This window comes from Trachypithecus francoisi, unplaced genomic scaffold (genome assembly GCF_009764315.1).
Source record: "Trachypithecus francoisi isolate TF-2019V2 unplaced genomic scaffold, Tfra_2.0 Lachesis_group15, whole genome shotgun sequence".
NCBI lineage: Eukaryota > Metazoa > Chordata > Mammalia > Primates > Cercopithecidae > Trachypithecus > Trachypithecus francoisi.
The window spans coordinates 65,818,342-65,834,012 of NW_022681460.1; the positions used below are offsets into that span (position 1 = coordinate 65,818,342).

The 15,671-nt window shown below is 40.4% G+C and overlaps 1 protein-coding gene across 2 annotated transcripts in view; it reads right to left on the reverse strand.

The window, feature by feature from the left end:
• Positions 1-319: 319 nt before the first annotated feature.
• The window catches only part of PCMT1 (protein-L-isoaspartate (D-aspartate) O-methyltransferase), a 61,739-nt gene continuing 46,387 nt past the window's right edge, over positions 320-15,671 (reverse strand). Inside the window, exons 7-8 of one of the 2 annotated variants that reach the window (XM_033235097.1) lie at positions 9,272-9,441; positions 320-1,125 (exon numbers count right to left, since the gene is read on the reverse strand). In XM_033235097.1, coding sequence (XP_033090988.1) covers positions 1,113-1,125; positions 9,272-9,441 — 183 coding nt within the window. In that variant the 3' untranslated portion in view covers positions 320-1,112. Of the gene's footprint in view, positions 1,126-9,224; positions 9,442-15,671 lie in introns of both variants that reach the window. The other variant, XM_033235098.1, reaches the window with a different exon arrangement.

Sequence of the window (15,671 nt, forward strand, 5' to 3'; positions counted from 1 at the left end):
GGTTTTGGTCTGTTCATCCTCAATCCTGTTCTTTCCTGACTTTAAGTCAATTCATTCACCACTCACTCATCAGCATTTATTGTATAGCTACTACAAGACAAGCCCTGGGCTAGGGAGTTAAAGAGAAATGACGACTGAAGTACGGTCCTGGCCCTGGAGCAGTGTAGTCACATTCTGCAATGTACAGTTGGATTAATGCTATTTACTTACTCAGACTTCGCAAAAGGAAACAACCAGAGAAATAGTTTTTTCCTGTGATCGTAAACACTCCCTATCTGGTGGATTTGCTGTTCTTTCTTCTATATTCAAAAACAACCAATGCCTCTTTTGCTTTTAACTTTATTTGGCAAAGCAGCACTGCATAAACTGTTCAAGAACTGGGACACAGCTTACACAGCATGTTAAGTTCATGTACATTATCAGCAGCACATTAGAAACAGAAAACAACACTAAACTACAAGTCTCCTATAATTTTGAGAGAGAGAAGGGAAGAACTAAGTCAGTTATGTCCAATCTGAACAGCTGAGTGTTTACAGGACATCACCTGCCATCTTAAGGTTTAATATTTACAAATGCCTAGTTTTAAGGTAACAAAGCAGCTGATTGTATCTACAACATGCTATTCTATGACACCACATCAAAAGCTTTAAAAAGAAAGCTCATCTCTATTTTCTTAGTAGCATCTAACAGACATCCAAATACCAAGAATCTTAACTTGTGAATGGTGGTGTTATCCAATGCACAAAAGCAATCTGATAAATTAATATCAGAACAGAATTAAGTGTCCAAGAAAAGAAAAACCACTCCTCAAAATCAAATGACAAACTAAGTTTTCCATTTTGCAGAACCCTTTCTTTTAATATTTCCAAGTAAAATATAGGCATGTTAAAGTAATATTACACAAATTTATACTCTGTATCCTTCCTCTACCAATTTGGCTCTGTGCCTCTTTGAAGAATCAGAAACCCTAAAAAAAAACACACATTTTCATGCTGAAAATAACAGTGTAACAAAGTCCAAAACAAGCTGTGATGGTGTTGGTTTTCAAAAAGCTTTGAGGACTGAGATGAGCAATCCACTGTAATTTTATACTGGTCAAGCTGATGTTGCTTCTACAATTCATCCCTGTGAGGAAAAAAGAGAGAAATACATTAGTAGGAGTTACACACTGCCCAATTTGACTTTATAATAATTTAGATACAACTATTAAGTCAATAAAAATGCACTGATCACCAAGCAACATATTTAAAGGATAAAAAAGCAAACAATCAAAGTGAAAGCAACAGAGCGTCAGCCATTCCAAACATCTTCCATGCCACTCCAGAATGAAGTATGCAACCTCAAGGGCGTGAGTTCTTTTTTATTTCTAAAAATAGATATCTTCCTTCAATGTCAAAATTCAGAAAAATTATCTTTTAGACCTATGTTCATCTTTACACTATAGTAAAATGACAACTTAGGTGTTTTAGAGTTCAAATGAGTTAATAGTTACATTCATAAAATTGGACAAAAATGTGGTCTTTTGCTCAGAATGTCCATTAGCAATTGTGGAGTGGGTCAATCTCAACCTAAGCTCTCTGAGAGAAAAGGCATCATCTGTAGGTATAATATACCTGTCAGCTGATTTCATAAGGCAGCTTTATCAGCTCCAAAAGAAACCATTCGCTCAGCCAGGTGCAGCACTGTACCAGCAACTGCCAGTGAGAGGAAGGAAGGAATAAAAATGCAGTCTAAAATAAACTGTATGGTATCTCAATTAGACCTCAGTAAAACTGTTAAAAGTGAAAAAATGAATAAAACTATGAGAAAAGCCCACAAGCCTCATAGCTGAAGGTAATTTGAGTGAAAAAACAAGAACTTTAGGGGTAAAGAAGCAAGATATTGATAATTAAGTCTCAACTGGTTTAAGAAAAAGGAAAAAAATTACATATATGTATATATAGAAAGAGGGGAAAGTAATGTAGAAAAATGGTAATAATTGATGACTCTGGATGAAGAGATTTAGGAGTTATTTGTACTATCCTAGCAACCTGTCTGCAATAAAAATTAAAGTAAAAAGTTTTGAAAAAGTTGTTAAAATAAATTTGAAGGGAAGAAGAAATAAAGAGCTCATATTTCACAAGTGGGGGTAAATTACTGGACAATTTTTTAAAACTAAATTTTATAAATTGTGCAAGAAAATATTTTAAAAATTATTTCTCCAATAAGCTGCCTTTATCCTACAGTAATGGATTATCTATTAAATGACAAATTATAAGTCTGCTTCCTCTTACTATATTCTACCAAATAACAATATTATAATTCTCATAGAACAGCTTTTACTTAAACTCATGCAGGCGTTAAAATATTTCATCTACAAAGAATTACTTGCAAAGTGCTCTATTCATAAACTAAAATTCACTTGTGCTTTTTAGAATATGAATTGAAGAGATTGTTTTTCTTGTTTTGACTTTTTCTTTCTTTCTTTTTTTTTTTTCTCCTGAGATGAAGTCTCGCTCTGTCGCCCAGGCAGGAGTGCAGTGGTGCGATCTTAGCTCACTGCAACCTCCGCCTCCCTGGTTCCAGTAATTCTCCTGCCTCAGCCTCCGAAGTAGCTGGGATTACAGGCAGGCACCACCACACACAGCTAAATTTTTTTTTTGTAGTTTTAGTAGAGACAGGGTTTCACCATGTTGGCCAGGCTGGTCTCAAACTCCTGACCTCAAGTGATCCCCCTGCCTCAGCCTCCCAAAGTGCGGGATTACAGGTGTGAGCCACCATAACCAAGCCAAAGATACTGTTATTTTTAAATAATTTACTACAATTTGGCCGGGGGCGGTGGCTCACACCTGTAATCCCAGCACTTTGGAAGGCCGAGGCAGGCAGATCATGAGGTCAGGAGATTGAGACCATCCTGGCTAACATGGTGAAACTTCATCTCTACTAAAAATACAATTAGCCAGGCATGGTGGCATGCACCTGTAATCCTAGCTACTTGGGAGGCTGAGGCAGGAGAATTGCTTGAACCAGGGAGGCGGAGGTTGCAGTGAGCTGAGAACACGCCACTGCACTCCAGCCTGGGTGACAGAGCAAGACTCCATCTCAGAAAACAACAACAATAATAATAATAATAATAATAATAATAATAATAATATACAATATACCTCCTGCAAGACATTAAGTATACTGTAAATAAATTCATGCCCCCTCAACAACATAGTACCATTTTCCCAACTATCCTCTCCATCTAAAAAATACTTTAAAAAAGGAAATTAGGTTTATAGACCTGAATTTTAAAATTAGGGGTTCTAGGGAAAAACAAAAATTTGCTGCCAGCGCATGCACAATCTTGTAAAAGCCTATTACTCTAAATCCATGTAACTTTCAAGTTATTAAATTTTTCCCAATGTTCAAAATTCTATATGACCATTTCTTTATCTGACTTACATGCAAAGATCATTTGCAATAAAAAATAGCGTGTACTAAATTTTTAGAAAGGCTCTTTAAAATTGCTATATACTATGCTAAATATATTCATTAGGTTAATAACTATATATTTCTACTAGTATATAATTATACATAATTTAATTATTAGATTTTAATAACTCTATGATACTAACATTTAGTCTTATACATTCTTTACCAATAATAAATGAAAAGATATACTATAAGGAAACAATAATCAGAATCCATGAATGTTTTCTAATAATTTCATGGATCTTCCAAGGTAATAAAAGTGTTGTACAATTTGCTTTGTATGAAGCATTAAGAGAGACAAAAAGAATTCCAAAAGTAACAGAATATATCCCTTCTTTTAAGGATGCAATGTATGTCACAATACTGGAACATATGTAAAGAGATTAAAAAGGAACAATATAGAATATGGAACACAGGATCAATTGGATCCCTTAGCACCAATACTGTCAATCTTGGAAATGCAGTCAATTCCTAACATCTTTTTCACAGATGCAAGGCACTTTAAGAAGATATCAATAAACAAAGAGCTTATGGAATAATAAACTTGAACATTCCTCAGTTTCACAAACCCAAGATGGGCCAATTACACTAACTCTTGTGACTATCAAAAACAAAAATAGTCTGGGTGTGATAGCTCACACCTGTAATCCCAGCACTTTGGGAGGCTGAGGCGGGCAGATCACTTGATGTCAGGAGTTTGAGACCAGCCCGGTCAACACAGTGAAACCCTGTCTTTGCTAAAAATACAAAAATTAGCCAGGTGTCATGGTGTGTGCCTGTAGTCCCAGTTATGCGGGAAGTTGAGGCAGGAGAATCACTTGAACCCAGGAGGCAGAGGCTGCAGTGAGCTGAGATCGCACCACTGTACTGCAGCCTGGGCGACAGAGTGAGACTCTGTCTCAAAAATATATATAAATACATAAAAGTAAAAATAAAGCTTTTACCAGAAAATTAACAAAATAGTTTTACATATAAATATATTTATTTAAAATAAAATACATACTTAAGAACTATTAACTTTCTGTAGCAACTAATACAACTATTACATATCCATAGTCATGAACACAATTCCACAGATTCTAGGTGTGTGGCCTATAGATCTAGCAGTCTCCCCTTCTATTAATCCACTAAAATTACAAGTGACATCTTTCCAAGTGTGAAAAGACTCAAGTCTACATTCAAGTTTGGATCTTTACTTGGTACTAGAATTCCGCATGTCCACTAATTCTCATTTTTAAAAATACAGTTTCTGTCACATCTCCTCAGCAAAAATGGGATCTCATCCTCATCAGAGCACTGCAATTAGCTCTGGATTCCTCAGTAAGAAAGGTGGAAAGCTGGTGAGACACAAAAGAAGGTTCCTAGGAAAATATTTAATGAGTTAAAGTAATCCTGAAGAAAGTTTGAGGCTGGTGGCTCAAGCCTATAATCCCAGCACTTTGGGAGGCTGAGGTGGGTGGAATGCTTGAGCTCAGGAGTCTGAGACCAGCCTAGGCAACATGGCAAAACCCCTTGTCTACAAAAAAAAACCAAGAAAATCAGCTGAGTATGGTGACACGCCCTGTGGTCCCAGTTACTCAGGAGGCTGAGGCAGGGGGGTCGCTTGAGCCCAGGAGGTTGAGGCTGCAGTGAGCAGAGATCATGCCACTGCACTCCAGCCTGGGTGACAGAGAGAGACTGTATCAAAACAAAACAAAAACAAAAACAGAAAGTTTGAAAGAACAGAAATCATGTAGCCTGGCAAGAAGTTGACTAGGGAACTTTTTAGATGATAATTCCCAGAAAACAGTGACAGTTTTTTAGATGTAGCTATCCACTCACTTCTCTCTACCCTTACTAACACTGCCTTAATGCAGACCATCATCATTTCACTCCTGAATTGCTATAACCACTTCCTGTTTCTGACTCGACTTTTGTCCCTTCCCAAGCTACTCTCTACACGACAGCTGGAGTTATCTTTCTGAAATGTAATTCTGATCACTTCACTGCCTGGCTCCCTACTGCGAGTCTGAACACTACCCTATAACTGCCTATTCATCTTGGTCTTTGCCTCTCCTACGTTACTGTAAGCTCCATGAGAGCAATCAGTTTCAAATTCACAGCTGACGACTCCTGGCACCTAGTACAGTAACTGGCCTAGTTGGCATATGCATATTGGTTAAATTCACAAATAATATTAAGATCCTCATGCTGAAAAATATTTAACAACTGAACAAATGGCCAAAGAAAAGCATTAGATGTTTCTTTTTCAAAGGCAATTTAAAATACACTTTTTTTTCTGTCAAGAACAGTTTAAGCTTACATTGGCCTAAAAAGAACAGAAATAGTGCACACAAAAACTAGAGGACCCTCAAATCTATTCCAGACTTAAAATTTTAAAAGAAGCGTGGGTACCTACTTGTGGGAAAGGGAAAGGAGGTAGTGGTGAGAACTGATTTCAAACCACGTTTGCCACAGGGCCCCTTCCTCCGACTTCTGGTCTAAGTGATGCCCCAGTAAGAGAGCAGAGAGGGGAGATGAGAAAGCTGAGGTGACTCAGAGACCTAGTAGTAGCCACTTCCCTCTCTTACGACAGCTCCTGTCAGGAACCAAGCTCCCATGACCTCCACCCCTGACCCTGGCTGTCCCTGTTCTCAATGGGTTTCAGTAAAGTTGTTTCCTGCCACTTCCCCTTTAGGTCTATAATGGTAAAAGCTTCTCGCTATTACCCTGGGTGTCCCTGATCCCTGGGTACAACAACATCCTTTATTTGTTTCCATAACCTTTCCCATATTTCTCTGAAAAGTACTTTTATTAAAATCATTTCGAAATCCTGTCTGAGTACGCCTCCGCCGCCTCCCAAAGTGCTGGGATTACAGGCATGAGCCACTGCACCCAGCCTAAAAGCAGGTATACATTTAATGTTTAGCAGATGACTGAATAATTGTCCATAAATTTAAAAATTATTCTAAATTTTTTTTTAGAGATAAGGTCTTGCTCTGTTGCCCAGCCTGGAATGCTGTGGTGATCACAGCTCACAGCTGCTTCTGGGCTTAAGTGATCCTCTCATCTCAGCTTCCCAAGTAGCAAGAACTAGAGGTGCACACCACCACACCTGGCTAGTTCTTAAATTTTTAGTAGATATGAGGTCTCACTATGTTTCACAGGCTTGTCTTGAACTTCTGGCTTCAAGTGATCCTCCCACCTCAGTCTCCCAAAGCATTGGGATTACAGGCATAAGCCACTGTACCAGGTCCTATTTTAAATTTGTTAATACAAATAGTTTGGTTTTATCAAGGGTGGATTCAGGTTTTGTGGCGGCCTAAGGTTTATATAATTAGAGAGCAGGGGAACCTTTTTATGAAGTTAAAAAAAAAACAACAGTAAGACTATGCTTAATATAAAATTAAGAACAGAGCCGGACATGGTGGCTGACGCCTGTAATCCCAGCACTTTGGGAGGCCAAGGCGGGCAGATCACCTGAGGTCAGGAGTTCAAGATCAGCCTGGTCAACATGGTAAAACCCCTTCTCAACTGAAAATACAAAAATTAGCTGTGCGCCTGTACTCCCAGCTACTCGGGAAGCTGAGGCAGGAGAATCGCTTGAACCTAGGAGACGGAGGTTGTAGTGAGCTGAGATTGTACCATTGCTCTACACAGCCTGGGTAACAGAGCAGGACTCTGCCTTAAAAAAATTTTTTTTTAATTAAATTAAATTAAGAACAGGGTCAGAGAAAACCTACACAAGCAAGGGCTCTGCAGCTTCAGCTTTGTCAGCTTCACAGTAAATCTACCTCTAGTCATAAAAACAAAATTCCCTTTTTATAATTCCTTCATAATTAAGTTATAGGCAAGATGTTCACTAATATTTATTGTATATAAAAAGAAAAATTTCAAAGTTTCTAATGAAAATCAACTCTTCTTATCAAATTTCAGTAACATCTTTGCCCCTTTTATACTGTAATAATCTCACAATTATGTAATTGTATAAACCAGACTAGAAGCAAAGTGAAGGAAGGCTGTAGTTAGTTATTAGTAACTACATCTGATTCCAGTTGAAAAAAACCAGTAATTTTTTAAATGCCTTTTTAATTTTAATTTTAATTAATTAATTAATTAATTTTTTGAGACAGAATCTTGCTCTGTTGCCCAGGCTAGAATGCAGCAGTGTGATCTCGACTCACTGCAACCTCCGCCTCCTGGGTTCAAGCGATTCTCCTGCCTCAGCCTCCTGAGTGTCTGAGACTACAGGTGTAAGCCACCATGCCCAGCTAATTTTTGTGTTTTTAGTAGAGACACGGTTTCACCATGTTGGCCAGGCTGGTCTCAAACTCCTGACTTAAGATGATTGGCTCGCCTCAGCCTTCCAAAGTGCTGGGATTACAGGCATAAAATGCCTGGCCTAAAATGCTTTTTTTTTCTTTCAGTGGCTGTGTTCCAGGCTATAATTCACAGAAAATAGCTATTTGTGAAGAATAAAAACAAAATTGAGAGATCTATTAAACTTATTATCACCCCTTTTACTTATTAAGAAAATATTTTAAAATAAGAATCTTTATGTCAAATAAAAATAGATTCTAAGACAAGGAAACTGTAAAGCCTTTCTTGTTTTGGCATTTAATTTCAAGTAATTTGGGCTAATGGCACTGTTATGTACTGATGTCACTCTCTCTCATGGAAGGGAGTGGGAAGCAGAGGAAAAGAGAAGAGAAATCTTGGCTTCAAACAAAATACTCAGATTATGCTGACATAAAACAAAAGTGGACATTCTTTATAAGCCATGCTGTGCTGAAAGTTGCTGCATGCTGCTGACCCTTTGGGTGGGTTTGTGAGACCTGGGCACTCACTGGGTAACTTGTAGAATCCTTGCCTGTCCCTAGGAATTTAGCCAGAATAGCTTAAACAGTGGTTGGCCTATTCTATAGAATGGGAAGAAGGTGACTCTTAAACAAGGCTGAATGAAAAATAGATATGGGCTGTCAGGTATCTATGATTTGGTTGAAACAGATAAACCAAGCTGAGAGGTAGAATGTCCTCTCTGGTATTGTGACATTTTAGAAAATTGAGACAACTGTTATCTTTCCCCTTCTTTCTCCTTGTTGGTACAATAAACAGGGCAGGAAATGACGGCCCCGGTTTTGTTTTTTGTTTTTTGTTTTTTTTGAGACAGAGCCTCGCTCCGTGTCCCAGGCTGGAGAGCAGTGTCAAAATCTCAGCCCACTGCAACCTCTGCCTCCAGAGCTTAAGCGATTCTCCTGGCTCAGCCTCCTGAGTAGCTGGGATTACAGGCCTGTGCCCCAACGTCCAGCTGATTTTGTATTTTTAATAGAGACGGGGTTTCACCATGTTGGCCAGGCTAGTCTCAAACTCCTGACCTCAAGTGATCTGCCCACCTCGGCCTCCCAAAGTGCTGGGATTACAGGCGTGAGCCACTCCGCCTGGCCTCTTTTACAGACCAAACTCATTGTTTCCATGCCCATCCAGTGCTATAAAAATAATTTAAAAATATAAAAACAGAGTGGCTGATAATGAATAAAAAATCCTTACGAAGTACTCAATTGTAGCTGAAAGTCTCTTAAAAAAAACAAAGAAAAAAAAGCCTTTGTGCCAACTAAGTCTCACCCTCCCTTTCCCAAAGATATATATGTTAAACCAAAATAAGGGCAGACCATGCAACATTTTTCACATTTTTAATGTAATGAATTTCTGATGTTATAATGGAGGAACATAAAGGTGACAACCAAAAACAGCTCTTGTAATCTAATGTCTTAAAATCCACACCCTTTCACCTTGCATGTGTGGAAGAAGAAAGAGCAGAAGATAAAATCACTTCCACCTGGACCACTGCTTTTCTTTATCTGTTAAAGGCACGTATATCACCCCCATCAGAGGCTTCATTTTGACGCTGCCATCTTGTAGCTTGTCATACTGCTCCAACATTTGGTTTCCACCTGCAGGACCAACTGGCAATATCAATCTTCCTCCAGGCTTTAACTGGTCTATTAGCTAAAAGAAAAAAAAAAAAAAAAAGCACATACACACCAAGTTACAGATTTTATTTTATTTTATTTATTTATGTATGAGACAGGGTCTCACTCTGTCACTCAGGCTGGAGTGCAGTGACATGATCTCAGCTCACTGCAACCTCTGCCTCCTGGGTTCGTTCAAGCGATTCTCCTGCCTCAGTCTCTCAAGCAGCTGGGACTACAGGCACATGCCACCATGCCCTGCTAATTCTTGTATTTTTTTTTTTTGAGACGGAGTCTCACTCTGTCACTGGGGCTGGAGTGCAGTGGCCGGATCTCAGCTCACTGCAAGCTCCGCCTCCCGGGTTTACGCCATTCTCCTGCCTCAGCCTCCCCAGTAGCTGGGACTACAGGCGCCCACCACCTCACCCGGCTAGTTTTTTGTATTTTTTAGTAGAGACGGGGTTTCACTGTGTTAGCCAGGATGGTCTCGATCTCCTGACCTCGTGATCCGCCCGTCTCGGCCTCCCAAAGTGCTGGGATTACAGGCTTGAGCCACCGCGCCCGGCCTAATTTTTGTATTTTTAGCAAAGACGGGGTTTTACCATATTGGCCACACTGGTCTGAAACTCCTGACCTCAAGTACTCCACCCACCTCAGGCTCCCAAAGTGCTTGGATTACAGGTGTGAGCTACCGTGCCTGGCCCAGATTTTATATTAATAGTCATTTGACATCATTATAAACAACTTTTAGTGTCCATGGGCAGAAAGCAGAAATGTTCTTCATTTAGTATATACAGGTTAAGGCCGGACACGGTGGCTCACGCCTGTAATTCCAGCACTTTGGGAGGCCAAAGTGGGCAGATCACTTGAGGTCAGGAGTTTAAGACCGGCCTGGCCAACACAGTGAAACCCCAACTCTACTAAAAAAGTACAAAATTTAGGCCGGGCGCGGTGGCTCAAGCCTGTAATCCCAGCACTTTGGGAGGCCGAGACGGGCGGATCACAAGATTAGGAGATCGAGACCATCCTGGCTAACATGGTGAAACCCCGTCTCTACTAAAAAAATACAAAAAACTAGCCGGGCGAGGTGGCGGGCGCCTGTAGTCCCAGCTACTCGGGAGGCTGAGGCAGGAGAATGGCGTAAACCCGGGAGGCGGAGCTTGCAGTGAGGTGAGATCCGGGCACTGCACTCCAGCCTGGGCGACAGAGCGAGACTCTGTCTCAAAAAAAAAAAAAAAAGTACAAAATTTAGCCAGGCTTGGTGTCGGATGCCTGTAGTCTTATCTACTCAGGAGGCTGAGGCAGGAGAATTCCTTGAACCTGAAGACGGAGGCTGCAGTTAGCCAAGATCATGCCACCACACTCCAGCCTGGGTGACACAGCGAAACTCTGTCTTAAAAATAAATACACAGTATATACAGATTGAGCATCAATAATCTGAAAACCCAAAACTGGAAATGCTCCAAAATCCAAAACTTTGAACATCAACATGACACCACAAGTAGATAATTTCACACCTGACATGTGGCAAGCCGCAGTCAAAATGCAGTCACAACTTTATTCCATGCACAAAATTATTTGAAATATTACATAAAATTACCTTCAGGCTATGTGTATAAGAGTTATAACATAAATGAGTTTTGTTTAGAGTTGGCCCCATCCCCAAGATATCTCATTATGTATATGCAAATATTCCAAAACGCGAAAAAATCTGAAAAAATCCAAAATCTAAAACACTTCTGGTCCCAAGCATTTTGGATAAGGGCTACTCACCCTGTACATACTTTGATTGTTATATTATTACTCAACTATCAGCCTCCTCTACTAAACTACAAGCTCTTGAGGATGGGGACTGTGTCTTATTCATCTTTGTGCCTTTAGCATCTAACACAGTACCTGGTACAATTGTAGTGCTCAAAATGTTTGAACTGAACCACCTAATATAGAACTATCCTCTTGGCAGGCCAAAGGCAGAACACAGAATTCTAATGCCTGTGTGCCTGTTTGGAATCTTTGTGGATTCGAAGAAAGGAGGAGGGGAGGAGAGGAAGTGTAGAAAATCAACAAGGAATCCCTATCCTATTATTGTAGAATCTAGGGCATCACTGAAGGGATAAGGGAACCCTAGTTACATGATTAAATTCAGGTTTACTGGTACCATAAGGAGGGAAGGTAGGGCTGGAGTCCCTGTAGCATTACAATGAGGACACTCCTGTCAATGAAGAACCAAGAGTACTCAATGAAAGCTCTTACAGTCAGAAAACTTTTAAATCATGTTACCATTTTCATATAGCTTTATGGATCACTATTAATAAAAGACATTAAAGAAGAAACCTTACTTCGGTTTTCTATTGTAGTTTTTCATTTTTTTGAGACTGAGTCTCACTCTGTCACCCAGGCTGGAGTACAGTGGCACGATCTCGGCTCACTGCAACCTCTGCCTCCTGGATTCAAGCAATTATCATGCCTCAGCCTCCCACGTAGCTGGGATTACAGGTGCCCACCACTGAGCCCGACTAATTTTTTTTGTATTTTTAGTAGAGACAGGCTTTCAACATGTTGGCCAGGCTGGTCTCAAACTCCCAACCTCAAGTGATCCGCCCGCCTCGGCCTCCTAAAGTGCTGGGATTACAGGCATGAGCCACCACGCCCAGGCAGAAACCTTACTTTGGGTATTTATTACCTCAGGAAAGGGTGCCCTCAGTCAAAATTTGGGTTGTCTGCAAGTCTATTTTGTTGTTTTTCTCAATTTCAAGGCTTATAATGATAAACAGCTGACTTCCTCTCCCTACTCCACCCTTGCTCTCTAAATCCAGTTATTTCAAATCATTTTAGCTATGTCTTCTAGTATTTACCTTTATATTTCAAAACATAAGCTAGATAAGGATTGAACTCTCTTAATCTACATTCTGCTTCCTTTCCCCAAACCAACCAATCATTTTTTGTTAAAATCATTTCTAGTTATGACTGTGTAACTATGATTTGCTGCTGAGTCAAGAAGTATCCAATGATTGTTTCCTTTCCTCCTCTTGCTCCAAATCTGAGCTGGTTATTCTCCAGGCTTGCTGCACAGCTTCCATCCAGGCCCTTCCCTGGGTAACAATCCCGTAAACTTCCATGCCTCTGCCTGATCAAGATGCCCTATGTGGTTTCCTCTTTTGGTTTCTCCTACTGTCTGTCTCTTCCCTCATTTCATTTTTGGATGACACAAATAGCATTTTAAGACATTAAATTTTAAGACTTTTTTTTTTTTGAGACGGAGTCTTGCTCTGTCGCCGGGGCTGGAGTGCAGTGGCCGGATCTCAGCTCACTGCAAGCTCCGCCTCCCGGGTTCACGCCATTCTCCTGCCTCAGCCTCCCGAGTAGCTGGGACTACAGACGCCCGCCACCTCGCCCGGCTAGTTTTTTGTATTTTTTAGTAGACACGGGGTTTCACAGTGTTCGCCAGGATGGTCTCGATCTCCTGACCTCGTGATCCGCCCGCCTCGGCCTCCCAAAGTGCTGGGATTACAGGCTTGAGCCACCGCGCCCGGCCAATTTTAAGACATTTTAAGACATCTTAATCATTTAAGAAAGTTCCTTCGGAAGCATTTTGTGAAACAGTGCATGGAATGTATTAAAAGAAAGAGATGGGGATTTGCAAACCTAAAACTATCTTTAATCTATTTGGTGATGTGTGTGCATACATACATAATTCAAGGTTGGAAATAATTTTCAGCTCAGAATTTGATGGTTTGGTACTCTGACTTACAAATTCTAATGCTGTTTGCAGTCTGATGCCTTTCTGATTACCAGTCCTTAACAGGAGATGTTTTATTTTTCTAGAAGCTTTTATTTATTTATTTATTTATTTATTTTTAGAGACCGGGTCTTGTTCTGTCACCTAGGCTGAAATACAGTGGTGCAATTATGGTTCACTGAAATCTCAACTTCCTGGGCACAAGCAATCCCCACCTCAGCCTCCCATGTAGCTGGGACTACAGGCACAGGCTGCCACATCTGGCTAATTTTTAAATTGTTTTGTACAGATGGGGTCTTGATATGTTGCCCAGGCTGGTCTCAAACTCAGGTCCTCAAGAGATCCTCCTTCCTTGGCCTCCCAAACTGCTGAGATTACAAGTGTGAGCCACTGCACCTGGCCTCTAGCGGCTTTCAGAATCTTTTCTTTATCCCCTAATATTCTGAATATACATGATATGGGTTTCTTATTTTAAAAATTCTTTGTGTTAGGCACTCAGTTGCAAACTATAGAATTATGTCCATCGGTTTTTAGAAAATTTCTTACTTAGGGATTAGTGCTGATCATTCCTCATGCGGAGTTTCAAGCAGCACTCCCTCTTTTCAGACCCATGCTTTACCTATGATTTTCAAGGTCTTGATGCCACCAATTCCTAAGCCTTTTCAGAGTTTTGCAGAGCAAACTGCGTATGCATAATATTTCACTCTGTAGTCTCTTTAGCTTCCATTTCCTCCACCCTCCTGGGTCAGCTATTATTCCATCTGCTTTCTATCTTCACACACTGTAGAGTTCAAGATTGCAGGTATAGTCTCCTAGTTAATTGAGTATGGAGTTTATGCTTCTGTTTTTCCGGCTATCTTGGGGTGATATCCAAGAGAAGGCATAAACCTCTTCATTCTGCTATCTTAAAACTGGAAAGCCCCTTCAGTACATCTATCTTAAATCAGATGTATACATACCCCTATAATACCTGCAAGTATTACTACAATATTTAAATTCAATTTAATTAAATCTAGAAATATCTTTTAAGATCACCTCAGGGTCCCAGAAGGGAGAAATGGGCCCTGCACCCACCCCCCTCATTTAAGCACAGTTCTATTTCAGGTTTTAACTGTTCACTCTAGGTTGTCAATATATTTTTTTTTGAAAAGTTAAAAACTCATTGGTCATGTGTTCAAATTCAATTGAGCTGTTTGTTTATGACTTGTAAAATTTTCTGTATTATATTAATACTTCAGTTAAAATGTGTTAAAACCACTGGTTCAATCTACTTTTCTTTTTTTTTGAGATAGGGTCTCACTTTGTCACCCAGGCTGGAATGCAGTAGTGCAAGCATGGCTCACTGCAGCCTCAACCTCTCAGGCTCAGGCAATCCAAGCTATCCTCCCACCTCAGCCTCTTGAGTAGCTGGGACTACAAGTGCCTGCCACATCAAATTTTGTATTTTTTGTAGAGATGGGGTTTTGCCATGCTGCCAAGGCTGGTTTCGAACTTCTGAGCGCAAGTGATTCATCTGCCTTAGCCTCCCAAAGTGCTGGGATTACAGGCGTGAGCTATTTTAAAAACAACAACAAAACAAAACAAAACAAAACAAAAAACAGATAATCAACAGGGCCAAGCAATTAAGTGATTTTCCCAGTCACTCGGCCAATAAGCAGCAAGTCAATGACCAGAACAAATTATCCAACTTTCAGCTTCCCATAACTGATCTAAGCCTACAAAAAAACCAGATGAGACTAGGCAGAAGAAACAGTGTCACCTTCATCCCCTGGTCATCTAGTCAAGAACTATGCAAGAGGCATATATAACAGAAATCTAGGACCACAGGCTAGAGTGCCACGGCACAAACACGGCTCAATGCAGCCTCAACCACTTGGGCTCAAGCAATTTTCCCACCTCAGCCTCCAGAGTAACTGGGGCTACAGGCATATGTGCCACTATGCCTGGCTAATTTTTTTTTTTTTAAACAGAGTCTTGCCATGTTACTCAGACTGGTCTCAAACTCCTAGGCTCAAGCAATCCTCCCACCTTGGCCTCCCAAGGTGCTGGGGTTACAGGCATAAACCATCATGTCTGGCCATATATCCTACTATTCTTTAAGATTCAGTTCAAGTTCCATCCCTATGTGATGTCTCCTTGACCACTCACTGTACAATTCTCTCCCTCATATGCATATTTTATTTTCCTTCCAATAGATACCATGTGTTAATTATATACTATCATATCGCTAAATTCCTGGTTATATATATGACATATCTCTTCTAGAATACAAGCTTTGTGAGAATACAATGTATGGCAAATACTTTCTCATATCTCCCATACACCAAATACAGCCGTACATATTATGGTATTTAAAAAACATCAAACTGGCCAGGCGCAGTGGCTCACGCCTGTAATTCCAGCACTTTGGGAGGTTGAGGTGGGCAGATCACCCGAGGTCAGGAGTTCAAGACCAGCCTGGCCAACATGGTGAAACCCTGTCTCTACTAAGAATACAAAAATTAGCTGGGCGTGGTGGCAGGCACCTG